The sequence below is a fragment of the Apodemus sylvaticus genome, chromosome 13 (genome assembly GCF_947179515.1).
Source record: "Apodemus sylvaticus chromosome 13, mApoSyl1.1, whole genome shotgun sequence".
Classification (NCBI taxonomy): Eukaryota; Metazoa; Chordata; class Mammalia; order Rodentia; family Muridae; genus Apodemus; species Apodemus sylvaticus.
In genome coordinates, this window is record NC_067484.1 from 36398660 (window position 1) to 36425729 (window position 27070).

At 44.1% G+C, this 27070-nt stretch overlaps 1 protein-coding gene across 4 annotated transcripts in view; it reads left to right on the forward strand.

Annotated features, from left to right (window-relative positions):
- The window catches only part of Hmgxb3 (HMG-box containing 3), a 48985-nt gene that overhangs the window by 1259 nt on the left and 20656 nt on the right, over positions 1–27070 (forward strand). For 2 of the 4 annotated variants that reach the window (XM_052155585.1, XM_052155586.1), the window contains exons 2-10: positions 3903–4038; positions 4844–5018; positions 8872–9369; positions 10979–11077; positions 18327–18458; positions 24211–24357; positions 24454–24629; positions 26636–26808; positions 26942–27039. In XM_052155585.1, the coding sequence (XP_052011545.1) occupies positions 3905–4038; positions 4844–5018; positions 8872–9369; positions 10979–11077; positions 18327–18458; positions 24211–24357; positions 24454–24629; positions 26636–26808; positions 26942–27039 (1632 nt within the window). In that variant the 5' untranslated portion in view covers positions 3903–3904. Of the gene's footprint in view, positions 1–3902; positions 4039–4843; positions 5019–8871; positions 9370–10978; positions 11078–18326; positions 18459–24210; positions 24630–26635; positions 26809–26941; positions 27040–27070 lie in introns of all 4 variants that reach the window. The other 2 variants (XM_052155584.1, XM_052155587.1) reach the window with 1 other exon arrangement.

A 27070-nucleotide genomic window follows, 5' to 3' on the forward strand; every position in this document is an offset into this window, starting at 1 on the left:
TCCTAGAGCAATGCTGCCTTCTTCTTAGGGCTTTTAAAGGCCAGGATATCAGTTATATATAGGACAAAAAGTTTGATCCCCATATGTTCTTGGTGTGCAGCTGCCCTTACCAATATGCTGTTTGCTTATAGGGCCACAGTGTGGACTGTCTCCTTGGGTTTCACTATGACTGTTAGGAAGCAGGGGGTTTTTTGTTGTTGTTGTTTTCTTTTTTCCTCTTTGTAAGGTTTTAGGGAAGAACAGCAGAAGTCCCTTAGAGCCGACACAACTATAACATGCTTAAGGAATATATCTTTTAGACTGGAAAGGTGGCTCAGCAATTAAGAGCATTGGCTGCTCTTTTAGAGGTCCCAGATTCAGTTCCCAGCACACACGTTGCAGTTCACACCCTGACTGTAACTCCAGGGCACCTGACACCCTTATACAAGCATGCATGCAGTCCAAACACCAATAAACATTTCAAAAAAAAAAAAAGACTGGGGCTGTAGAAATGGCTCAGTAGTTTTTTGGTTTTTCCTCCTTTTTTTATATATGTGAGAGGGTTCTGTGTGCATGCATGATCCTATGTTGTAGATGGAAGTTTGCATCTCCAGCATCTGGAGACCCAAGGTTAATGTCCAGAATCTTACTAGATCACTCTCTCCTTTGAAGCAGGGCCCCTCAACCAAAACCAGAGATGGACAACACATCTACCCTCTTGGGATCCTGTCTCTACTTTCCAAGACTGTTATTATAGATAGGCCATCACACCCACCATCATTTGGGCTCTGGGGATCCTGACTCTCATCCTACTAGCTGCTGAACGGGTGCTAGCTAGCACCGAAAGAGATAATTTTGACAGGTGTAAACACTAAAACTCCTCTTCTACAGCACTCAAACACAATGTTTTGCCCCCATTTTTTTTAAAAAGTATTTTATGTGTTTGAATGGTTTGAATGGTTTATGCATGTATGCTTGTGTACCACATGTGTACTGGATGCCCACGAAGGACAGAAGATGTCATCAGATCCCCTAGAACTGGAGTTACAAATAGTTGTGAGCTGTCGTGTGGGTGTTGGGAAATGAACCTGGGTCTTCTGGAAGAGCAGCAGGAAACCTCTCTGGCTTTCCATACTTCTTCGAAACATGTATGTCTGGATGCACATATGTGCACACATTTGGGGACTGGGGACAGACTGCCCTCAGTGTACATGAAGGGAAGATTTCAAGAGGCCTTGTGAGTAACAGTGGGGCAGGGTTCTTACCTCCCAAAGCCGAGGCTCAGTTTATTTATCATCATCTCCTAGGAGAAATACACTTGTCTCTGTTCAGGTGGTAAGAATTTTGAGATGGCTCAGTGGTTAAAAGCACTGACTGCTCTTCTGAAGGTCCTGAGTTCAAATCCCAGCAACCACATGGTGGCTCACTACCATCAGTAATGAGATCTGATGCCCTCTACTGGAGTGTCTGAAGACAGCTACAGTGTACTCACATATAATAAATAAATAATTCTAAAAAAAAAAAAAAAAAGAATTTCCGCTTGCATCCAAGTCTCCTGGATTCCCTCTTGCTCTTTTTCCTCATCCGTTATCATCTCTGAGGTCTAAGTGAGTTGAGTGGGGGCTCTGTCATACCTATTGATATGTTTACTGTTTGTGTTCACTGTCACAACTCCATCTCCTAAGATGTTTAAGAACAATCATGTTTCCTTCTCATAAAATTTAGGTGATTCTGGGACTTTTTCCCTCTAAGGATAGAGTTGATGAAATTCCAATTTAGTGCTTGGCCGTAATTAGCTCTTCTTGAACTATTCAAGTTTTCATGCCTGTCTTTTCCTAGACAAAAACAAGCAAGCAGAAAGAACTAGTACCAGAGAACTATGTTGGTTTGTCAGGTTACTGTTTGTTTATTTTTTGGCTTTTTTTTTTTTTTCTAAAGTCAGGGTCTGATGTTCTGATGTTCTGAGTCTGTGGTTTGGCCTTGAACTCCTGATCCTCCTGTCTCTTCTTGCCAAGTGCTGGGATTACAAATAAACCCCTAACACGCCAGTGAAGGTGCCATTTAGATCTGTGCTGCCTGCCACTACCCATACGGTTACAGTCCAGTGTACTGAAAGTTAGTTCGTTTTTACCTACAAGCCCTGTTTCAGGTTCCTAGTAAGTATCTGTGACTAGTGGCTTCTGTATTGGGCGACATTATTAGAGAACGTTTCCATCAGAGTTTTTTTGAATAGTCCTAGTGTAGAAGATTGCACTGCACATTGTGAAGAACCAGGGGCTCCATTTTTGGATTAAAAACCTATTTTTCGATATTTGGGCATCGTGGATGGGCAGGTTGTTAAATATCTTCACCAGATACAGGTGATAATCTTTAATAACGAACTCTTTCATTAGTATAGTACTTAGCTGTTCTCCAACAGTTACGTGATCTAAATCCTTTGAGTCCTTCATGTAAATCTGTGGGATTGGGCCTCGCTGGTGAGACCATGGGTAAACAGAAGGATCCAAGTTTAAGCTTCAGATGTTTTTAAACAGTGGCTCACTCAGTGCTAGGCAGTCCTGGGGTTCACTAGCTAACTAGCCTACACAGTTCCCCGTACTTCAGGCTAAGTAGAGACCCTGTTTCAAAAAACAAGATGGGCAATGTCTAAGAAACAATACCAAGATTTGACCTCTGGGCACCATGTGCCCACACTGGGACCCACTTCCGTGCATGTTGTATTGGCTAGTTATTATGTCCATTCAGCAAAAGCTAGTCATTTTGAAATAGGGAACCTCAATTGAGAAAATACCCCCTACCAGATCATCCTGTGGGCAAAGCCTGTGGTGTATTTTCTTGACTAACGATTGATGTAGAGGGTTGGGGGGCTCAGCTCACTGTGGGCAGGACCACCAGCCCAATGGTTAAGAAAGCAGATGGAGCAAGCTATGAAGAGCAAACCAGTAAGTAGCATTCATCCATGGCCTGTAGTTCTTGCCCTGACTTCCCTCAGTGATGGACTGTTATGTGGAACCAAACTGTGAAGCTAAAGTAAACCCTTTCCTCCATGAGTTGCTTTTGGTATTGGTGTTTTATTACAGCACTCGAAACCCTAAGACACATGCGCACCCACAGTAACAGCACCCTAACACAGAAACACAAATCTGTGGGAAAGGTGAGCCTCTTCAAACATTTTTTTCTTAGTTATATTTACTCTTTGTAGGTGTTTAGCTGTGTGTATATCTGTGCACCATGTAAGAGCCTAGTGCCTGTGGTGGACATCAGACAAGGGCATGCATCTCCCGGAAATGAAGTCATAGATAGTTGTGAGCGGCCACAAGGATGCTGGGAAGCACTGAGCATCTTCCCAGCTCCCTGTCCACTTTTTTTTTTTTTTAACATTTTTTTTTCTCTACAAGAAAGAGATAACAGAATCTAAAGTAGTTAGAAGACCTGCTCCAAACCACACAGGCTGGTAGCATAACTAAATCTCTTACATATAAAGTTCCTTATTGTTACAAATTTAATGGAATCATTGAAACTTATTTAAGGCAATGAAACTGTAAGGGTAGGACCAGAACTTTGAACTCTTGGCCAGGTAATGTAAAAAAAAAGTCTGTATCTTTATGAAATTCTCATTAATATGGGACAGTTGTATCCCATGAAGGAATGTAAATGAAGGTTCTCTAAAGTCTCTGGTACCAAACTTGCCTAAACCAAAGACTCAGTGGAGGCTTTTGATTTTCTTACCCTCTAGAGAGTCTCATTCAGGGAGGTGGAAATGGAGCTCTGAACTCTTAGCATCAAGTACCACACGCGCTTGGTAGGGTCTGCTGAATTGGGGAAATATCTAAACCTTAGACCCAGCAGTGGCTTATTTGCCCTGGAGCCTCTGCTCTTTCACACTGGATGCTTAACTTGGTGTTGGCTTCTGTCTTCTCTAGCCATGGATGCACCGTATGATGGTGCTGAGGTAACTGTCCTGATGGAGGAACTCGAGGAGGCTTATTACACTTCCCCCGGGCCACCTAAGAAGAAGAAAAAGTATAAAATACATGGAGAAAAGGCCAAGAAACCCAGGTTAGCCTTAAGATTTTGGTTGCTGATGGTACTTATCAACAAGTTTGCTTGGGGAGCTGTGCTGAAGAGACACAAGATTCATTTAGAGTGCATTTGTGATGGCATTGATGTCGGGGAGAGAGACAGTCTGAGGGGGCATTGATGTGGGAGAAAGGGCATTGATATAGTGTGGGGGGGGAGATTGTGTGTGTGTGTGTGTGTGTGTGTGTGTGTGTCTGAGTGGTCATTGATGTAGGGGAGAGACTGGGGGTACAGAGGGACAGAGTTGTTTGTGTTACCAGGCTGTTAAAGGAATTTGAGCTGAATAATGCTGGACTCTGTAGGCTCTTTTGTATATTATTTCTATTACGCAATTATTATTTAAATATTTTAAACAGGACATTACGAATATTACAGTTATAAGGGATGCAGTGATTTCTACACATGTTCCGTACTTCAGTTTCCTTCTGGCTGAGCTTACCAGGACTGCACCACTTTGATAATTACCTGCCTTCTTCTCTCAGCCTTGATGAGTTACATTTGGCCAGTTAGGTGACGAAAGGCAGAGTAGTAATATATGTGTGTAATAAGTCTGAGTAATCAGCCCCCACTGTCACCTTTGCCTGGGAGTACAGTGAAAGCACCCTGTGTATTTGGCTGTATTTGATTATGTAACTGGGAGTGTTACAGATCTTGACCTGGTTTCTCTTTCTTGTTTAAAAACAGTGCTTTGAATTGAAAGTTTGGCTTTGCTTCGCTTTAATGGCCTCTGACAGGCACCCCTAGATGCAGTGAGTGCTGTTGAAGTAAGTTGTTGGTTCTGCAGGTCTGCGTACCTTCTGTACTACTATGACATCTACCTGAAAGTGCAGCAGGAGCTCCCCCACCTCCCCCAGTCCGAGATCAATAAGAAGATTAGTGAGAGCTGGAGGCTCCTCAGCGTGGCCGAGAGAAGTTACTACTTGGAGAAAGCCAAACTAGAGAAAGAAGGCTTGGATCCTGTAAGTATTTTCTCCTGAGGACCCCCTTTCCCTCACTGGTTTAATGGGTAGAGAGCTGGGGAGACCAGCTCCTCTCTTCTCACGATTCTTAACTTCTTGAAAAGCTGTTAAGTTACCTTTCTTAAACCTGGCTTCGTGTGTGTCTGCCACCATACCCATGATGCTCTGCCTTTTTCAGGGCAGCAGAACAGAGAGCAGACATTCTCTGAGTTCTTGTAGTGAGCCTTTGGGTCCTTTTCTGAATTGTACTGTACTTCGGAGCTCCATATCCTCAGAGTGACATTTTTCCTTGATGGAGTGGCTCACACAGGCATTTCTTCTGCACCATTTTTTCATGTGACTGGCTGACTGGTGTCATAGCAGTCAGGAGTTAGCTCTGTATGGAAAGCAGTAGAGTCAAGCTGCCGTGTGACACTGTGTACCTGTCGCTATTGGTTGGAGAAGTACAGGGCTGCAGCCAGAGCTGCTGCTGGCGCCTGGCTCCAAGTGCTTGGGCTACAGAACTAGCAAGGAGCACTTCAGCTGCTGCCTGCCTGCCGTTTGTTATCTTTAGTTCACAGTGGCAGAATACACTGATGGCCACTCAAACTGATAATTCATTGTTGTGGGGTTTGGTGCTGGTGAAAGAACTTAAGGCTTCATTTATGTAGGCAAGTGCTCTGCCAGTGAGCCCTGTGCCTACCCTGCCCTGGCCTGGCTTTCTTACCCTGACATTCCCATAAGAAACTCTCATGGGATTGCTGCCCAAAATCTTTTAACCTAAACTTTTTTCTTTTCTTTTTCTTTCTTTCTTTCTTTCTTTTTCTTTCTTTCTTTCTTTCTTTCTTTCTTTCTTTCTTTTTCTTTTCTTTTCTTTTCTTTCTTTCTTTCTTTTTTTTTTTTTTTAACGAAGACAGTCATTTCTAACTTCCTTTTTGAAAATGTGAAGAGCGAAGATTCCAACAGCTGTGCTCTAGCCAGACTGGGTTTTTCCTTAATGGAGTCTATCTGCCACTGCCAGTCAGATGATTTGTCCTTGCTGTCTAGATAGATAATTCCTCTTCCTCCAGTAGCTTTGTGTCACCTACAGTCTGGAAGATGCTAGCGTATTTCTGTCACTAGGTGATCTGTTTATAACACGTGTGGGAGGTAACCTCAGCCAAGACGGGTTAATGTAAGGAAGATGTATCTATCTATTCGATGTGGCTTTCACAGTCTAAAATCCGCAGTCAAGTCATAGGACTAGAGAATTTAACTCACAGACAGAGGGTATGCCTGGCATATTTGCCACAGGTGCCACCCTTAGTGCCAACCTGTTTAAAATAATAAAGGCAGCAGCCTTTGTGTCTTTTAAGCTCAACTAATGATGTGGTTTTTATCAAGATTTAATGTTGTAATCATGTGCAGTGGCTTCATCTGTGCTCATGTGCTTGTGTATTCATGTGTACACTTTCTCACCACTACCCCAAGGACACTAGATAAGTGATGTTGGAGGAGTTTAAGTTTTCTCATCTGCAAAATGGAACTTGTAGCACTCATATATTTAAAATGTAAAATGTAGGGCTGGCGTGATGGCTTGGTGTTGAAGGGCACGTGTTGCTCTTACAGATGACCAGGGCTAGGTTCCCAGCACCAGTGATGTTGCAAGCCAAAGATGGTGACTCACAACATCTATGACTTCAGGTCCAGGTGAACTGTTCCCTTCTCCCAACCCCCAGACATACCTTTTAACCTCTGAGGACACTAAGCATACATATAATGCATAGACAAGTAGGCAAAACACTCATTCAACTAAATAGATAATATTAAACTATGTAATGTAAATCATTTATCTGAGTTCTTGGCACATTGTGATCTGGTCCATAAGTTACTCTTCAGTAGATAAAAAAAATCCAGTACTGGGGCGGAGAGATGGCTCAGCAGTTAAGAACACTCGGCTGTTCCTGCAGAGGATCAGACTTGATTTCCAGCAGCTACATGGTCATTTACAACCATCCATAACTCCATTTTCAAGGGATCTCATGCCCTTTTCTGATCTTAGACACCAAGCATACATGCAGAACACATGCATGTGTGACTGCAAAACATTTATATAAAATAATTAAATCTAAAAAACTTTTTAAAATTGAGTACCATGTAAGAAGAAAGCGTGACAGACGGTGAGCACCCAGAATGTGCTGGGACCTGGCTGAGCTTTCTGTGCTGAGTTTGTCGTCTGGATTGTCTATTGCAGAGGAGTGTACACCTTCAGAGACTGTCGGGTCCTCTGACACCTGTCTGTCTTGGTGTCCCTTCAGCACTGCTGCAGGACCTGTGACACCCCCTTCATGACTGTATAGGCTTTGCCTGGTGCTGTTTTGTTTCAGTCGGGACCTCTTTTCATTTGCCACCATTTAATCACACTGCCCTTACGTGTCTTCTTCCCAGGAGATTTGCAATGGCCATTTCCCATGCGCCGCCATACAGGACTCAGTCCGGCCGGTGCCTTCCTTCCTTCGCACTTGGTCCGAGGGCCTCTTCTCCTGGGCACTGCCTCTGAGTCTTGGGTACTCCCAGCCACTCTCCCTCTGATTTTTCTAAGATGTTCTTGTAATTGATTTCCATGTGCCTTTGAAGGGTACTTTGAAAGCTTTTGTTTCCATTAGACTTGAGTTTTTATTTAGCCATTCACTTTGTTCTGTTTCTCTTACTGGATGACTTAGTTTTAAATAGAAAAAAACAAATCAAACACAATTCCCCTTTTGTACACTGATTGCTGTTCAGGGCTGTTTCTAGTACCAAATCTTAATCTTTTTTTTTTTTTTAAACTGGTCTGGAGTTCAGGTGTTTATTTCTTAGAAATTGGACTTTTAGCATCATGAAGTTTGACCTTGATATCCTCATGTATTAGCTGAGGAATAATAGTGTTGTTTTAAAGTTAAAATTAAGTTACAAATTTCAGTTTATTTCTGAGTTTTAAGATTCCTGGTCTCGCTGGGCAATTGTGGCGCACACCTGTAATCCCAGCACTCTGGGAGGCAAAGGCAGGCGGATTTCTGAGTTCGAGGCCAGCCTGGTCTATAGAGTGAGTTCCAGGACAGCCAGGGGTACACAGAGAAACCCTGTCTTGAAAAAAACAAATCCAAAAAACCAAAAAAAAAAAAAAAAAAAGATTCTAGGTCTCTTCCCCTGCATTCCCTTAACACATTTAGCACCTTACCAGATAGTTCCTCGATGTAATTCCTTTTGCAACGCTTTGTTTGCTCAGTAGCCTGTTTATCCCTGTGGGTCTAGATTACTGAGATCCAAATCCTGAGTGCCAGTGTGCGTTCCCTCTCAGTCTCAGTACAGCTGCATTTCAGGCTTTTTTGAGTTTTCATTTAAATGGTCTGATAATCTAGTAGGACTCAGTTTGGTATTTGAAAGTATCAAAAGAGTAAAAGGAATTCACAAATTGTTAGGTTCCTTTATAAAAACTCCAGCAAAAACCAACTGGTGGTCGCAAAGACTTCAAGAGGGACTCTGATGTGTTTAAGACCGTGCAGACCTGATGTTCTAGCTCACAGTCTCAGATGTCAGGGTTCTGCCCCCTTCAGAGCTCAGTGCCACAGATGTAAAGCATTTGCCTCAAATGCACAAGGCCCCCAGTTCAATGCCTAGTACTGCAGAAAGGTCTAGCGACAGAGTCTGATTCAGTTTACAGTTTCTTAAGCAAGTAAAGTCTGTTGATTTGAATAAAGATGGCATTGCTGGTGATCTTTATGAATTAGTCGGGCAGTAGAGTTTGGTTCCTTTTGCAGACAAAAAAGAAAAAATAAAAGCTCATAAAAAGGACTTGATGAGCTGTTTAGCCATTTATCTCTGTTTATCTCCCTCTTGGTTCCCTCATTCTCAGAACTCTAAGCTCTCCGCACTGACTGCTGTGGTTCCGGACATCCCAGGTTTCCGAAAGATCCTTCCCCGATCGGAATACATCATCATTCCCAAGAGCACCCTGCAGGAAGACAGGAGCTGCCCTCAGCTAGAGCTATGTGTAGCTCAGAACCAGATGTCCCCTAAAGGATCTACTCTCATGTCTAATGCTTCCCCAGATGTAGTGGCCAACCATGCAGGCATGGCAGAGCAATGCCTGGCTGTGGAGGCCCTGGCTGAGGAGGTGGGAGCCCTTTCCCAGCCAGGTACTGTGCAGGAGATTGCCACCTCAGAGATACTCAGCCACGATGTACTCTTGGAGGAGGCATCCTTGGAGGTAGGAGAGAGCCACCAACCTTACCAGACAAGCCTGGTAATTGAAGAGACTTTAGTAAATGGCTCCTCAGACCTCCCCACTGGAAGCCTGGCAGTGCCACATTCCCAGGTTGGGGAGAGCTTGTCAGTGGTAACAGTCGTGAGGGTAAGTGGCTTTAACTAATGTCTTCTGCTTTGTCTGGTATTCTTTAAAAGTCACATTGTGTTTTTGAACGGGGTAATAAAGGGTATAGGTATGGAACTTTTTTTTTTTTTTTTTAGATTTAGTTATTGATTGTATATGAGTACACTGTAGCTGTCTTCAGACACACCAGAAGAGTGTATCAGATCCCATTACAGATGGTTGTGAGCCACCATGTGGTTGCTGGGAAGTGAACTCAGGACCTCTGGAAGAGCAGTCAGTGCTCTTAACTTCTGAGACATCTCTCCATAGGTATAGTATTTTAATGTTTCTGGGCCTTAGACTTGCTCCAGAGTTCTCAGTTTCTCCGGCATCTCACCACTTGTAGCCAAACTTACTAAGATAACAAGTGAGGTGCATTGGGAGAGCTAGAGAGGATATTTAAGCTTTCTGTGAGTCAACGCCAAGTGCTTCAAGCTGTTAGTGCCAGCTAGGATTCCGTGACCTGAAATCTCTTTCAGAAAACCACAATGACACCTTGAACTGTCTGTGAGAATTCCTGAGTGGAACTCTTGGATATACGTGGGAATAGGAGAAAATGTTCTCTTCAAGGTCAGGGTTATGGAACTAGGTCCCGAGAAAAAGAGGAGTCTGGGGCCATTGAGGAGGTTCAGTGGGTAAAGAAAGGTACTTGCTGTCAAACGTGGGAAGCCAAAAACTCCACAGACTTTCTTCCTAGCTTCCCAGGCTGTCACATGATACCCACATGATATGTCAATTAAATATAATAAAATTTATAATTTAAAAAAAAGCAAGCCCTTCCCCACTATACCAAGGGGATTCTCTGCTAAGGTGAAAGCAAAATCTCATTGGATCTAGGGGAGCTGCCATAGGCAGCCTCATTCCAGTGCTGTAACTATAGTGTTTCCTGGGTAGGCTAGCGTCCTAGAGAAATGGGAGTCTTCTTCAGGATAAGAGACCCCATGTGTTTTAGTGTGCCCCAGAGAACTCTGTCCAGCCCCTGTATACATGTTCATTTTCTGTTGCCTCGGTGCTGTCTTGTGATCATGAAGCATTGCCACTGGTGTGTTAGAAGCAGCTTAAGGTGCTTTTTCAAAGATTTGTGTATCGTGTGAGAGCTGATGCACATATGCCTGTGCACCACCTCAGTGCCTGGGACCCATAGAGCCAGAAAAGGAGGTGGATACTCTGGCTTTAGAATTAAGAATGATTTTGAGCTGTTACATGGGTTTGGGTGACAAATCCATGTTCTAGAAGAGCAGTCAGTTCTCTTTACCACTGAGCCATCTCCAGGACCAATTAATAGGGTCCACTACTAACATTTATAGGCTCAGAAGAATAGAGTTTTCTTATAGGTGTTTATGTGATCTTGGGGTCCCTGGCCCATTACAGCTTTACCTGTCTCCCCTGTAAAATGACAGTAGCACATCTTCTGTAGTAGTTTTCCCTTGTTTCTAAGTTCTTGTCTTAGTTTGAAATAACTGTTTGTTTATTTTGCCAAGCATGTTGAATGAGCACATTGTCACTTTGTGTTGCATGCAGTCTTCAGTATTGTAAGTGACCTTGGGTGTTCTGCACACTGTATAAGCACCTGTCCTCTCGTTGCCCACAGGACTCCAGTGAGAGTAGCCCGTCTGCTCCAACCACTCAGTTCATCATGCTGCCTCTGCCTGCGTACTCGGTTGTGGAGAACCCTTCCTCCATCAAGCTGGTCAGTAGAGGGGAATTAGGGCTCATGGCGGTCTTTTCTATTAAAGTTCTGTTCCGAGGTCTTACAGCCTTAGGACATGGCAGCCAACAGTGGTCTTTGGGATCCCTTGGGCCACACTTTGATGGTCAGGAGCCTTGAAGGTGCAGCTCCAAGGTACTGTGACCTACGTGTACAGACTGACACGCCCTAAGCGTCAGTTGTGTGGCTGTAGCAAATTCTCAGAAGCATAATGACTTTAGAACACTGGAGCCCCTGATCTAGTTGAGTGTTATCATTGTGTGGCCCAGAGGTCCTCAAGGATGTGAACAAGCTGGGATTCTGGCTGCTTGACTCAGTTGATGTTTTCCCGTCATATACTGCACCTTCTGGACTGAGATGGATTAAGTCCATCATGGTTTTTGTGCTATTACGAATGGTATTCTGGAGCTGACTGCTTAGTCCATCCCTATTAGTGTAGTAAAAAGGAGATTTATTTATTTATTTATTTATTTATTTATTTATTTATTTATTTATTTTGGATTTGGTTTTCTTTCAAGGCAGGGTTTCTCTGTATAGCCCTGGCTGTCCTAGAAACTCACTCTGTAGACCAGGCTGTCCTCAAACTCAGAAATCCGCCTGCCCCTGCCTCCCAGAGTGCTGGGATTACAGGCGTGCACCACCACCACCCGGCTAAAAGGGGATTTTCTACATGTTTCATGTATATGGGTGTTGTTGGCATGCATGTCTGTGTGTGAATGTCACGGGTGCCTGTGGAGGTCAGGAGACAGTGCTCTTTCCCTTGGGACTGCAGTTACGGGCAGCTAGGCCACCGTGTGGGTGCTGTGGCTCAAACCCGGGTCTTCCCGTGGAGCAGTGGATGCTCGTGATGAGTCAGCTCCCCAGCCCACAGGTGGATTTCTCACACAGCATCCGTGTTCCACAGTTTACCAGACTCGGTAGTTCTAGTGGCTTCTTTGTCGGTTCACTGGGATTTTCTACATACACAGTCCTGTTGCAGTTTTAGTTTAGTTTTTTGTTTGTTTTTGTTTTCTTTGCAGTGCTGGACATAAAATGGGTTAGGCATGTCCTCTGTAGTTGAAGCTGCGTTCCCAGCCATTATCTTTTCCTTCCTTCCTTCATTATCTAGGTCTTCTGGTGTGCCCTGAATAGATGTGCTAAAGACAGGTACCTGTGTCTCGTTCTTCACCTTAGAGAGAAAGGATTTAGTCCTTACCACTAAATATGATTACTTAACAATAGAATTTTGTTTTATATTTGTCCTTTATCAAGTTTAGGAAATTGCCTTCTATTTCTGATTTGCTAGGAGTGCTTTTATTTTTTTATTTTTATTTTTAATCAGCAATGTATATTGGATTTGTCCAATGCTTTTGTGTGTTTATAGAGGTGGTATAGGTTTCTTCTCCAGTTGGTTAAAATGGTAGATTTCTTTTGGGCTTGTTTTGTTTTGAGACAAGGTCTCACTTTGTGACTCTAGCTAGCCTGAAACTTTGTAGATCAGGCTGGACTGAACTCACAAAGGTTCACCTGCCTCTGCCTCCTAAATGCTGGGATTGAAAGTGGACTTATTTGGGGTATCTTGAGACAGGGTCTCAGGCTGGCCTGGAATTAACAACAATTCTGCCTCAGCCTTGAAAGTGTTAGGATTATAGGTATAGGTCACTGTGTCCCGTAAGTTCTTGGTATTTTTATCTTTCTATAAAATTTTGATTCATTCATTTAGGTTGCTAATTTTATTTATTTATTCATTCATTCACATAAGGTTTCTCTCTATAACCTAGATTGTCCAAGAACTCACCAAGTAGCCCAGGTTGGCCTTGAACACCTCATTTTCACAGTTGTTATGATTCCAAGTCTGAGCTGCAATGTCTGGGTTTAGCTTGTCAATTTTATTGACATGGAGATATTTATAAAATGTCCTTATTATCCCCTTAAAAAATAATGCTGAAATATGCGTATCAAGGGGCTAGAGATATGGCTGAGTGGTTAAGAGTGTTTGGAGAGGACCTGAGTACCATTCCCAGTACCCATGTTGGGTCTATAACTCCAACTCCAAGAAGATCCTGAGTCCTTGTACTTACTGTTTTATTATCCAAAATATGGTCTGTCTTGATAATCGTGAATTTGAAAATAATATGCATTCTGCTATTTAATAGAATGTTGTGTTTGTATCAGATTAGGTCTAGTTGATTGAGCATATCGTTCAGCTCTTTTGTATCCATGCTGATCTTTGGTGTATCTGCCCTGATATCTATTGAGAAAAGGCATCCAACTAGCACTGTGGATATTTTTATTTCTTCTTAAAGCCCTGTTAGTCTTTGTCACATTATCTGCATAGATTGGCCCCCATCACAATTACTTTTAAATTAAAACATTCTGCCCCAGCCCTCAAAGGGCCTATGGCCATCTCATGATGCAGAATGCATTTAATTTATCTCCAAGAGTCCTGAAGTCTTGCCCCTTCTAACATGGAGACTGTTTTAAGAACTCAAGGCAATCTCCTAATTGTGGGCCTTTATACAATCAAAGCACAAATATTTCCAGCATATAGTGGCACATAGTAAACATTCCCATCCAAAAGGGAGGAGAGGGAGGAGGAGTAGAAGAGGTTGGACAGAAACAAAATGAGAGCCAACAGGGAAAACATTCTACCCTAGAGCTACGTGTCCAGTAGCTGGGTTTACATTGGCATCACGGTTCCAGCAGCCTTGGCAGGCCTACCTCTCTAGTGCTGCTGCCTATAGATCATGTGGCCTTTCTCTTAGGCAAGTGCCAATCTGTGGCAGACGTCTCTAGCAGACATCTTACAATTCTGGCATCTCCAACATCCGAGGTCTCCATTGTGACCCAGTCTTTACCTTCAGTGGTTCACACAGGAGTTTCTGGGCCTCCTTGCAGGGACTCTAATCTTGCTACTGCGTATTGTCTGGCCTCAGAGATGTTCGGTGCAGGCTTCTCTGACTATAACTCTTGTATCTTACATGTGTGCAGAATTGTGCTGCTAAGTTCTTTTGCTTACTCAGGATGTAGTCCTACCTACATACACCAAAGCTTTAGTGGCCTCTATGTGCCTTGGCAGTTGAACACAGGAAACGCCTCTAAGTGATTATTTTTGAGTAGGGGACTCCTTCAGAAACTCAACCAGTCCAAACTGTCTTCTGAATTTGTATTTTCAAGAGTTGGAGCCTTTGAGGTGGGGGGTCTTGCCTTCAGGGCATCTTGGCAGTGTCCCAGTATAGAGCTAAAGGTTTCTCTTTAACAGTTACAGCTATTTCTCCACACCTGCCTTGCTCATTTCCTCTTCAAGTGTATATTCATGTCTTTGCTGCCCCTCATTGTAGATCTGAGTCAGAGCCATGGGCAGTGGCTGTGCTACAACCTAAATGCTATACTTCTGTGCTAAAGAAACAGCCCATTACTTTTGATTCAGCCTTACTCAAGTTACCAGGACACAGGCAGAATGCAGACACACTTTCTGAATATAACACACCAGGATTCTAGCCCAGTTCCCGATAGAGTCCCTGCTCTTTTCTGGAGCCTGACAGTCAGGCTGTCCTCTCTGCATTTCTGTTGGTGTGCTGTTTTTCTGAACTTGCACCAGAATTGCTCAGTGAGCTCTGCTTACTGGGCTCTAGGTTTAAGGTTTGTTTGTTTGTTTGTTTGTTTGTTTGTTTGTGTCTTAGTCAGGGTTTCTATTCCTGTACAAACATCATGACCAAGAAGCAAGTTGGGGAGAAAAGGGTTTATTCAGCTTACAGTTCCAAATTGCTGTTTATCACCAAAGGAAGTCAGGACTGGATCTCAAGCAGGTCAGGAAGCAGGAGCTGATGCAGAGGCCATGGAGGGATGTACCTTACTGGCTTGCTTCCCCTGGCTTGCTCAACTTGCTTTCTTATAGAACCCAAGACTACCAGCCCAAAGATGGTACCACCCACAAGGGGTTAGGCCATTCCCCCTTCATCCCTAATTGAGAAAATGCTCCACAGCTGGATCTCATGGAGGCACTTCCCCAACTGAAGCTCCTTTCTCTGTGATAACTCCAGCCTGTGTCAAGTTGACACACAAAACTAGCCAGTGCAGTTTGCTTGCTTGCTTGTTTGTTTGTTTGTTTTGCCCATAGGTTCAAACTACTTGATGTCTCACACACAGGCCTAATGGCCTATAAACCACATGGTCATGTAGTCTAGGAATGGCTCCACCTCTGGCAGTGCTTTTATAGAGCATCAGAACCTCTGTGTGTGTGTGTGTGTGTGTGTGTGTGTGTGTGTGTGTGTGTGTGTCCACCTCTGGCAGTGCTTTTATAGAGCATCAGAACCTGTGTGTGTGTGTGTGTGTCCACCTCTGGCAGTGCTTTTATAGAGCATCAGAACCTGTGTATGTGTGTGTGTGTGTGTGTGTCCACCTCTGGCAGTGCTTTTATAGAGCATCAGAACCTGTGTGTGTGTGTGTGTGTGTGTGTGTGTGTGTGTGTGTGTGTGTGTATTAGAATGACTTCTGTTATATGGGCTGGATAGTCCTACAGTTGCTGTCTTCATGTTGAAGAAATAGAGAACTTGGTGAGTTATTCAGTCCAAAAAGCTGGGGACAACTCAGCAAGTCCCAGCTTGGCACTGACAGCTTAGAGAGTTTAGGTGTCAGGCCGCATTGAGAGTGATAGGCACACTCACTCAAAGGCAAGAAGACATGATGTTCCAGAGACCCTTCATGTCTGAGCCACCGTTTGGAAGGTCCCACCCACCCTGTTAATCCTCTTCGGAAACCTCCCTCCCTCACAGACCAAGGGCCGTGTCTCCTTAGGTGTTGTGTGTTCCATAAAGTTGATGGTCAAAGCCTGCTGCCACAGTGTGCTGCTCTTGCTGTACTGTCTGATTGGTTCTGTTCTGTCTTCTTGGATTTTAATCGAAATTGTATGGCTATCTTCTCCCCTCTTCCCCCCAACTCCTTACTCACCTTTGCCCTCTTTTGCTCTTTCTGAGATCTCTGTCTTACTTTGAGCCCAGGCTAACCTTTAACTCACAATCCTTTTGCTTCATTTTTTTCTCCATTTAATGATCTGTCAGTTTTTAAGTTTGTTTTGGTTATTTTAGTAGTTTGTTTAGAGTAAATGGTATATATTTTTCAACTTAATCCCAGTCTGACTTTCAATGGCCTTTGCTATAGATAAACTATATATTTGATATTTTCTGTTTTGAAAGGAGGTCTTAACTGTGTTGCTCAGACTGGTCTAGAACTGATGAACTCAAATGATCCTCCTGCCTCAGCTTTACAAGTAGCAGGAAATGCAGATACGTGCCATTGTACTAAACAGCGTGTCCTTAGCTGAGAGAGTTGCTACGGTGTATGTCTGTGGCTATGGTCACATATTCACAAGCGGCAGGTAGGCCTTCATCTGCTCCCAGCACTGGGATTGTAGGCACACTCCTTTGTGCACTGGGATTGTAGGCACACTCCTTTGTGCACTGGGATTGTAGGCACACTCCTTTGTGCACTGGGATTGTTGGCACACTCCTTTGTGCACTGGGATTGTAGGCACACTCCTTTGTGCACTGGGATTGTAGGCACACTCCTTTGTGCACTGGGATTGTAGGCACACTCCTTTTGTGCACTGGTGCTAGGGATCTAAACCCAGGTCCTCGAGTTTGTGTGGCAAACGTCTCCCCAGCCCAGAAAGTTGCACTATCTTGAAATAGAACCTTCCACTGCAACTCGATTGATGGAAAAGTGGTTATTTTTCTGAAGACCTTATCTTCCTGAAGTGGCTGTTTTATCAAGTTCTTCTAGAAAAGTGTTGCATGACACTTTAATGTTTTAGGACTGAGACACCCTTAAGCATCAGCATTTTTGTCTAGTGTTACTGTTCTGTCAGGCTGCTGCTGAGGACTATTTCCAAATGCACAATAACTTTCTAGGACTGACTTCCTTATTTTTATTCTACTTTCTGGGGATATTGAGCACGAAGAGTCTATATTGGTTTTGAGTTATGGTCTGGAAAAGATGAAAGAGGTTTTCTGTCCTGATTATTATAGGCTGACTATTATAGTCTCAGAACTAAAAATCCTTTCCAGCTTACTCTGTATATTTCCTCATTCTTGACATTTGTTCCTTGGCATACCTCTGTCACAGGAAGAGGATGGGATTTTCCAGAGGAGAAAACTCAAGTGACTGTTCCTAGGTCACTAAGTGTGTCAGTGGTAAAGCTGGAACCTACCGCTTGGTGTCACCTCAAGTCATTCTTGACATGGTGCAGTGGTGATGGGCAGCTTTCATGCCGCTGCAGAGGGGGCTAGTGGCAGGTTAGTGTTTGCTCAAGGCGAGTTACTGCTTTTAGCCCGGCTGGGGCAGTTAGGGAGTAGCAGTGTAATAAAGCATTTGTAAATACTTTATTTGCAGCACTGTTCAGAAATGGAGCACGGCTAAGAAGTAAGTAGGTTTTTGTTTCCAGCTGACATGGAGTGAGCCAGTGTCGAGGGTTTTCCGAAGGATGCATGACCTGTGCGAGAACGGAAGACCTGGTTCCTATTCTCAGATTCTCTTCATTTATTTTCGGAGTCCATAGTTCTCATTTTGTATATCTGAATTATAGGTGGTAGGATCTCTAAGTTGTAATTAACAAGAATGAAGACAGCATAGTTGTGAAGTGTGTAGAGCCAAAAGGCACAGCTAGATTAACAGAAGCAGTATTGGGCTAAGAACAAGGTGTCCTGAGGTCTAGGTCTAGCTCTGCCCCTGAGTCACTACAAGGTTTTTGTTTTGTTTTTGTTTTGAGATGGTCTATGCATTCCTGGCTGTCCTAGAACTCACCATGTAGACCAGGCTGGCCTTGCACTCAGGGATCTGACTACCTCTACTTCCCAAGTGCTGGGGGGGCGGGGGTGTCTTCCTTTCCCCGTGTGTGTGTGTGTGTGTGTGTGTGTGTGTGTGTGTGTGTGTGTGTGTGTGTGTTGCCTGCATGTATGTCTGTGCCTGATGCCCAAGGAGTCCAGAAAGTAATGCCTTCTATAATGGCATTGCCTAGAGGATTAAGTGGGCTTCTGATACAGCGTTGAGCACTGTGTGCTTCCATATTCAGCTGCAGCCATTGCTGCTGGACCCTGTGTAGCTGTGGGGAGTTTGTTCTGGAGGACCTTTGTAACTGATCTTTTGTGGGGCCATCATCAGTGTCTGAGCTGGTGGCCGCTTGGTATTCTAATACAGTCAGCAGAGTTTTGGGCTGGACTCTTGGTTTTAACTCAGCTTTGTTTGTGTTTTACAGACTACAACATATACCCGCCGGGGCCACGGGACATGCACGAGCCCAGGTTGTTCTTTTACCTATGTCACCAGGCACAAACCACCTAAGTGCCCTACTTGTGGGAACTTCCTAGGAGGGAAGTGGGTCCCAAAGGTAAGGTCTGTTCCATTCCCAAGAACAGGTGGTTTTTTTTAAGTTAATACTGTCTTGTTTTAAACCTTTAACATGTCTGTGATATGCATGGGTGTGTGGGGTGTGTATGCTTGTTTGTGTGAACGAGTGCAAGTGCATGCGTGCAGTGTCACACGGATGGAGGTCAGAAGACAAGCCCGTGTCGGTCAGTGCCTTTCACTGTTTGAGACAGGATCTCTCTTGTTGCTCACTGCCACACTCTTCAGGAGAAACTGTTCCTCACACCCTGGTCTGTCCAGGAGCACTAGGATTGCAGATGCCACTCACTGCCCCTGCTTTGTGTGGGTGCTGGCCTTAGAACTCAGGTCCTCTCGCCCGTGCTCGGGCGCCTTGACCTCTGGGGCCGCCTCTTTCAATTTTTTTCTAAACCAGAACATTATGACTAATTGAAATCCTCAGGATGACCTGGATGCTGTAACAGCTGCCTTCTTGAGTTTGGGTGTTCCTTCTTAGAGTCCATGTCCAAAACTGGCATGGGCAGTTTACAAGCCCGTCCGCCCAGTCCCGGTGGTGTTTTCGTCTCTTAGCCTAAACAGTTTAGTTAGACTTTCTCTTGTGCTTGTCATGGCAGCCATGTTTGCCCCAGGTCAACTCTGAAGGTGGCAGGCCTTAGAGCCAGGGTGGCGGCATAGCATGTGCAGCTTACTGCGACACTTTCCAAAGGATAATGAGGCCAAAGAGATCTGAAGAGTCACCTTTTCCATTTTTAGTTTAGTTAGTTTCATTCTCATTACAGATAAATTATTATTATCAGCAGTTTCTTTGATGAAAAGAAACAAAATTAAAAAGTTAGCCGCAATCTTGTATCATCAGAAGAAAAGCCACTTTTAAAGGTCATTTTCTTGTGTTTAAGTTATGCAGCATTTTTCCCACATTATGTCATTGGTTTTTGTTTGTTTGTTTGTTTGTTTGTTTGTTTAAGCACATTTATTTCTCTTATGTGGGGGCCAGAGCTTTGTGCCACACATCAAGGTAAGAGGACAACTTTTGAAAGTTGGTTCTCCTTCTATTATGTGTGTTCAGTAGTCACATTCATCAAGCTTGGTGAAGTACCTTAGCCCTCTAAGCACCCTTCTTGGCCCACCCTTAAGTATTCTTAGAAACACTACCTGTAACCAGGTGTAGTGGAGCACATGTGTAATCCCAGCCCTAGGGAGGCAGACAGGATTGGAAGTTCAGAACCACCTAGGGCTACATAGTGAGTTCAAGGCCACCTGAACTATGTTATTGCTGCAGATCATTTCATAACTGACTACTGCTCACTTGCAGTTACCATTGAATTATAGCTGTACGCCTTCTGTACTAGCTGCATAGGTACTGCTCTGAGGTGTAGCTTGTGTGTTCCCACGCTCTAGCTCAAGATCCGTTTTTAATAGCTGCTATTAAAAATGAAAGTCATTAACCTGATGTTCAGAGTTGACTGGGTTCACACTCCCTCCCTCCTTGCACCACCCCTTCCTTTTTCTTTTCCTTTTCATGTTTTGAGAGAGTGTCCTGTCTCTCATGTTGACCTCAAACTGGTGAGCTTCTAAACCTCCTGCCTGTAGAGTGTGGGGATTACAGGTATTCACCATCATGCCCAGCTCATGTGCCTGCTGGGTATCAAAGCTACCCAGAGTGCAGGCAAGCACTCTGACAGCTGAGTTCCAGCCTCAGCACCCAGGCGTCCATGTTTTCTCTAGTCAAATTCTGACTCTACCAGGTACACCCTTCCTGGCGTCCCTTCTTCAAATGTAGTTGGGCTTTATATGCTTTAAATAAATGGTTAATGGTGAGCTGTTGTTGGTTGTCAATATTAGTCTCTCATGAACCTCCCTTGGGCTTCCCTAGGGAAGTGAATGCCCATCCCTCTAGACTCTTAACACATGTGTTCAACAGTCAGCACTGTTTTTTAAAAAAGTATTTTTAAAAAAATTTGGTTTTGAATGTTTTCCTGTATGTATGTAAATGCATATAGTGCCCAGAAGAGGGAACTAGAGTTCCCATCATGTAACCCATCATGCGGGTGCTAGGAATCCAATGCTGGGCCTTTAGAACAGCCAGTGTCCTTAACTGCTGAGCCCTATCTTTCTAGCCTGCTTTTATTATTTTCAAATTATATGTGTGTGTTTGTGTGTAGGTATGTGGCCTCAGAGGTCAGTGTCATCTTCATGATTGAGGTTAATAGAGTTATTTCTTTTAGGATGTCCCTGCCAGGATCTGGAAGGACATAAACACCAGAGAGCCAGGAGCCTGGCCAGGTTTCTGGTGCTCATTTTTTCTAGTTTCCTCTGGAACACCGTTCATTTATTCCCACTGTCCTTGCCTAGATGTGTTTTACCAGCTGTCCCTTGGATATTGACTCACAGTCGTGGGCTCCCTGCACAGTTCCCACAGTTCTCTGAAATGCCTGTGTTTCTGTGCTTGCTCACAGGGGAGTGTGAGCACGTGTGGTAGACTTTTCTCTCCCTTTGGTTCTGGGTTATTTTGTGTTTGTAATTTTGGAGTTTTTGTTGTATGCTTTGATTTTTTTAAAACCTACTTTAATAAGGGTCCTTAAATGCTTTACACTCCCTGCTAGCCTACCACGTACCAGAGGTCATAGAAAGGACAGGTTAATAGGGCAAAAGGGGTGGGGGGTGGACCTGTTTAAAAGTACTTCTTTGGAGTGATTCTAGTCTTTGCTATCAGGATATCAGCAGTTCAGGTCACACGAATCAGCAGTGGTAGCTGGATCCACTCACAACACCATTCATGAATCAGCAGCGGCAGTTCAATTCAAGAGAAACCACAGGAGAGGCAGCCGCTGGAATATCTTCGTTTTTTCTCTACAAAGTCACAACTAATGATGATCAGTGAGGAAGGCAGAGTGACCCAATGCTTTGTATCAGTCAGCAAAGACCAGAGTCAGCAAAGCCCAAGGAGGACCAGCAAGGTGAAGCAGTGCCACAGTGTCAGCACTGTCTGTTGGGTTATATCTACACCTGCTCTAACATCACGTGTCCTCTCAAGGAGCCACTCCAGCAAGGCAGCACATGCCCTATTTCAGGCAACTTCCAGAAAAATACCAGATGTCTGTTCTCAGCAAAACATAAGACAGTTTCCAGAAAAATATCACATGACACAACTGCGTCTCGAAAGAAACCAGAAATTCCCCTTCTTTTGTTTTTGAAGTAGGTTCTCATTATGTGGCTAGAGCTTAATATGTCGGGCAGGCTGGTTACAAAGTCACAGCGATTCTCTTGTACAGCCTCCTGAGTGCTCGGATTAAAGGCATGCTCTACCATGTCTAACCGTTTACTTGTCTGGGGTGTGTGTGTGTGTGTACGCGCCTATGTGTGAGTGCATGTGTGCTATGTGTGCGCATGTTCACTTGTGCTTACCGCACCTCAACATGCATGTGGAGATGATGGGACAGCTTGTAGGAGCAGGCTCTCCTCCAAGGACTGAACTCAGGTTCTCAGGCCTGGTGAGCACCTTTGTCCATTGAGCCATGTAGCTGGCCCCCAGATTCTGGTTTACCTTGGACTTTGTTCATTAGCTGTGTATGCACCTGTGCGTACATGTCTGCCCCAGACATGACATGCCGTGGTTTACTCACCACGTGAGAACATTCTTTCTAGCTTCTTAACCCTTACCTTAACTTACTGAATCAGATTTCTTTTCTCTGACCAACAGAAGGAGTATGAGGAAAAAATGTAATATCCATGTAACATATCATTTTAGATGTAAAGAAGGTTTTGGTTATCAGCTATTTCAATTGATTACATTTTTCCTAGGAAAATTAAAGAGAAGTAACTTACTAAATCCCCACAACTGACTGTGCAGCTCCTTCCCCACTAAGCCACACTTTCCCCGGTACTATGATCTTATTTAACTGCAGATTCGGGTTGGAATTTTTGAGTCAGGCATAAACTGTTTTTTGAAGTTACATGTGCATGCATGACAGTTGGGAAATGATCAGCCTTTTCTTATGTTGTCCCTGGGATCAGACTGGTTAAAGTTAGCCTGAGCGATACATGCTACAGTTCCCCGTGAGTCAGTTGGAAAAAGGCTAGTGAGTAAGGCCGTGTAACTCAAGGCTTCATCTTTATGTGCTCTGACAGTGAGTATTTAGCTTCGTGTGTTCACTTCCATCTTAAAGCAGCATCTAAACAGTTGAGGTTGAGTCAGTGACAAATGTGAAATTACCTGGATAGTGTTTGTTCAATTTTTTTCATTATCTTTCTCCACAAACAGTTTTTAAATAGCCTACTTGGTAGGCAGTGTACTGCTCAAAGATTGCATCTTAAGAGGTGAGTTTAGGCTGTTGGTTTGGGGTTGACTTCTCCCTGTGTTGCTCTGAATAAGCCCTGCTGTTGACTTGTTCCTTTGTTTCCATGCTTGCTTCTCCAGAGCTAGTCTGTGTTAGACTCGGAGAGGCTGTGCTGTAGGGCTCTGTAACCGTCACTGAAAGGTCATCTGTTTCTGGTCATTAGCCAGGAAAAGAACACTGCCCAGATGGCTGGGGAAGTCTGAAGGGATTGGGTTGAAACTTTAATGACATTAGCCACAGATACTGTATTTCATACAGCATCCAGGCAGGCCTGCGCAGTGAGGACTTGGGCCACCACGAGTGCTGTCTTGCTTCTGTCGGGTCTTTTAATGTCCGGTGTTGCTCAGAACTAAAGTCAAGAGACACTTGAAATGACTAATGTCCAAAGTCCAAGCCAGAGATAGTCAGGACTGGAGCTGAGTCTCTGGCCACCAACCAAGACTTTGGTAGGGGTCACAGTTTCTCTTTCTAATCCCGTATGGGGTTGGTAACTCATGCCTATATTCCCTACCAGCAAGAGTCTAGTACCACCTTATGGAGAACCCAGTCCTGCCATTCACGGGAAGAAATAATTCAGATAAAGCTTGCCCTAGATCACATCCATAATTGGGAGTGGAACCCATCTTTAGATTTTTCTCTTAGTTCATATATAGTACCTTTCATAAAACCTAATCCAGAGACAACCAGTGTTTAAAAAAAATTAGTGTGCATACGTACTTGTATATGTATTTGTGCATAACTGCTGTTATGTCCATAGCTGTGCTTAGTGAATAAAGCAGAGGCTGCAAGGACTTTAAAAGTAGATATGTCAGGCAGGAATGGCATCACATGCCTATAATCTCCTCATTCTGTTGGCAGGGATAGACGATCTCTTAGAGTTTGAGGCCAGTCTGGTGTATGGGTCTGTATAGCAAGTTGTAGGCTTGCTAGGGCTCCATAGTGACCCCCTGTTTGCCTTCTAACATAATGGACATGTATGGGTTAGGTTGACTTTTTGGAGTGTGTGACTTTTTGTAAGTAATTCCCATTGACTCACCCAAAAGAATCTGGGACTAAGGTTTTCTCTAAGGAAATGAAAACGGTGAACCTGAGTACATTGGGAAGAACTGGATCTCATAGAAAAGTTCCCACAGCAAGCCACAGGGTGCTACAGGATGTCAGCTTCTTTCCAGATAGGGAGAGCCTGATGGAAAAAAAAGTGCATGTTGGGAAGGAATTTTTCCATCAACTCCTGGGTTGTCCAGTGCTTAAGTGAGAAGACCCTAGAGCACGAGCCTTAGATAAAGTCGCTTGTGATCTTAACTCTTCTCCATGGACTCATTTCCTTATTTATTACCCATGCATTTTTTAAAAGGGGATCAAAAGAGAATATTTGTGAATGTCATTGTTATGCATACACTCTGTTTTTATTTTTTCTAGGAAAAACCTGCCAAAGTCAAAGTGGAATTGGCTTCGGGTGTCTCCTCCAAAGGTTCTATGATTAAAAAAAATCAGCAGTCTGTCACCACGGAGCAGAACTCCTCTAAGGAAAATGCTTCAAAACTGACTCTGGAGAACTCAGAAGCTGTAAGCCAGCTCTTAACCGTAGCTCCTCCCAGAGACGGGGGTGAGGACAGTGAGTGGGAGGAAGTGACTGTCTCCGATGCTCATGTTTTGGTCAAGGAAGTTCCTGGGAATCGTGGTACAGCGATAGCTAAGATGCCGGTTGTCAAGAGTGGTGCACAGGCTGAGGTCTCTCTGGGGACACCTGAGAATGACAGTCCTGGACCAGATGTACCGCCGTTGGCTGAGGGGACCAGCACCTCCAGTTCACTCCAAGCTCACAAAAAGTCCCCAGGGTATGCCAGTGTGATTATATTGCAGGGACTGTGTTTAGAACAGCAGCTAAGAGCCTCACGTTTGCCTTGTCATGTGTCCTTAGAGCAGTCCTGAGAGAGTCCGCAGAGCCCAGAGAGGCTCCAGCACCATGTCCTAGAGACAGTGTCATCTACAGAATACTTGCACATCTTTTCTTGTTAGTCTCCTAAAGAAGATCCTAGCAGTGGCCAAGATCTTGTTGGGACAGGTTGTGGGCAGAGTTTAAAAAACAAACAAAACAAAACCATCATGTGTTACCAATCCTGAATATGGGATTAGAACGAGAGGACTTATTTTGGCATCCTGTGCAAAGATTCTTGGGCTGCTGGTCAGAGACTCAGTTCAGCCTGATGTCTGGCTTCTGTTTGGCCTTTGGTATAGTCCCTTGATGTCTTATGACTAGTTGTGAAAGACCTTTAGTTGGAAAGTATATTTCACAGATTATATGTGACTGATTATAAAAGACTAGGAAAGATTGCTTATACAGCATTCAGGCTGGCGTCTTACAAAGAGAAAGGTGTCAAGTGTGGGCTCTTCTCCCCCTTTCCTTTCTTATTAGAGGCTTAATTGGCTTATGCTTTTAAAAGTATAAGAAATAAATACATAATTGGCTTACGTATCTGTGGTCAGGCTCCGTGGTTCTCATAACTGAAGATTCCTCGCTAATCTCAGCCTTTCTCTGCTGGGAGCAGTTTTACCCATGGGATGTTTTGGCAGTGCTGGGAGGTATTTTGGTTGTCACAGCTGGGAAGAGGTTTGCTGCTCACACGTCAGTGGGGGATGGACTGGACACAGGATAGCCTCCTCCCCTGGGGAATTGGCCTCCGTGAAGCATCACTTGTTCCACATTTGGTTTCTAGTGTTCATAAGGTTTTTTTGATTGAATGACTAGGAAATATGTTCACATAGTCCAAAATTTAAAAGTATAAGAAATAAACACATTTTTAAAAAATCTCCTCTCTGTCCCATTATGTAGTCATTATTTCCCGGGGTTAGGCAATATTTCCAATGCTCTACTTGTTAGGAGTTAATTTTAAACACAAACATGTATATGCGTGCATGTATTTCCTACTTTGTTTGGATTTACTTTTATGTGTATGGGTGTTTTGCCTGGATATATGTCTGTGAAACCTGTGTGCCTGGTGTCCACAGATACCAGAAGAGAGTATCAGATCCTTGGAAGTGGAGTTAGTTGTAAGCCACCTTGTGGGTGCTAAGGATAGAACCTGGGTCCTCTTCAAGAGCAGGAAATGCCCTTAGCCACTGAATCTCTTCAGCCTGTTTTCTACTTTCTACAGAACTGCCAGCAGAGTGGGTGCTCTGCTAAGTCTACCCTCTCTTCTCCTTAAAGCAGAATGTGCACTCTGGAGACAGCTCAGTGTGATAAAACATGAAGCTGTGGGCTCCGATTGGTACTTGGGACGTAAATCAGTCTAGGGGCTGTGTGTGCTTATTACCATTGGCACTGCAGAGACGAAGGCCAGGCAAGGTTCATTGGCTACGTACGACACCTGTGCTGTCCTCAGGTGGAAGTTTGATAGGCTTCAAGTAGCACTTGTTCTACTTAGAGTACAACTGTAATACCTGTTGTTACTGCATACTGTAGACAGTGCTTTGTGCCTGTATGGTACTTAACTTATTTGGGCTTTTGAGACCTTCTCATGGAGCCTAGCAAACCTTTAACCTCACCCTGTAGCCGAGGATGCCGTGAATCCCTGCGCTTCCTTCTAGGATTACATCAGGACATCAGAGCACTCAGTGGTCTTTGTGATGACTCACAGATACTTTCTTCACCAAATTTATGTTTAAAAACTTCAACAGGAGTAAAATTACTTGTCTAGAGCCCTACAGATATATAAAGTCTACAATTTAATTCAGTTTGTCTGAAAAGTATTTGGATGTCATACTTTGGTTTCCTTCCTTTGTCCAAAGTTTCCGGCTTTCCTTCATGGTTTTTTGTTTTTTTGTTTTTTTCCTCTCCCTCCAGAGTTGACCCATTCACTACTGGACCCAAAGCCCCAGAGCTTAAAGGCAGAGCACGAGGCAAGCCCTCCCTGCTGGCTGCAGCGAGACCCATGAGAGCAATACTACCAGCCCCAACAAGCGTTGGACGGGGCAGCAGTGTGGGACTGCCCAAGGCCAGGCAGGCGTTCCCCCTGGGTAAGAGCTAGTTCAGACCTGAGCGAGCGGAGGGGCTGTCTGATGGTAAGGAGTCAGTGGTGGAGAGCCGGAAGGAGAGAGCTGGGGAAGCAGAATGGCTTTAAGTCACCAGGTTGGTTTCTGGTTCCCTCAGATAAGACTCCCTCTGTGAGGACCTGTGGTCTGAAGCCAAGCACGCTGAAACAACTGGGCCAGCCCATCCAACAGCCGCCCAGCACTGGAGAAGTAAAGGTAAGACCCAGCCAGCCTCAAAAGGAGCTGT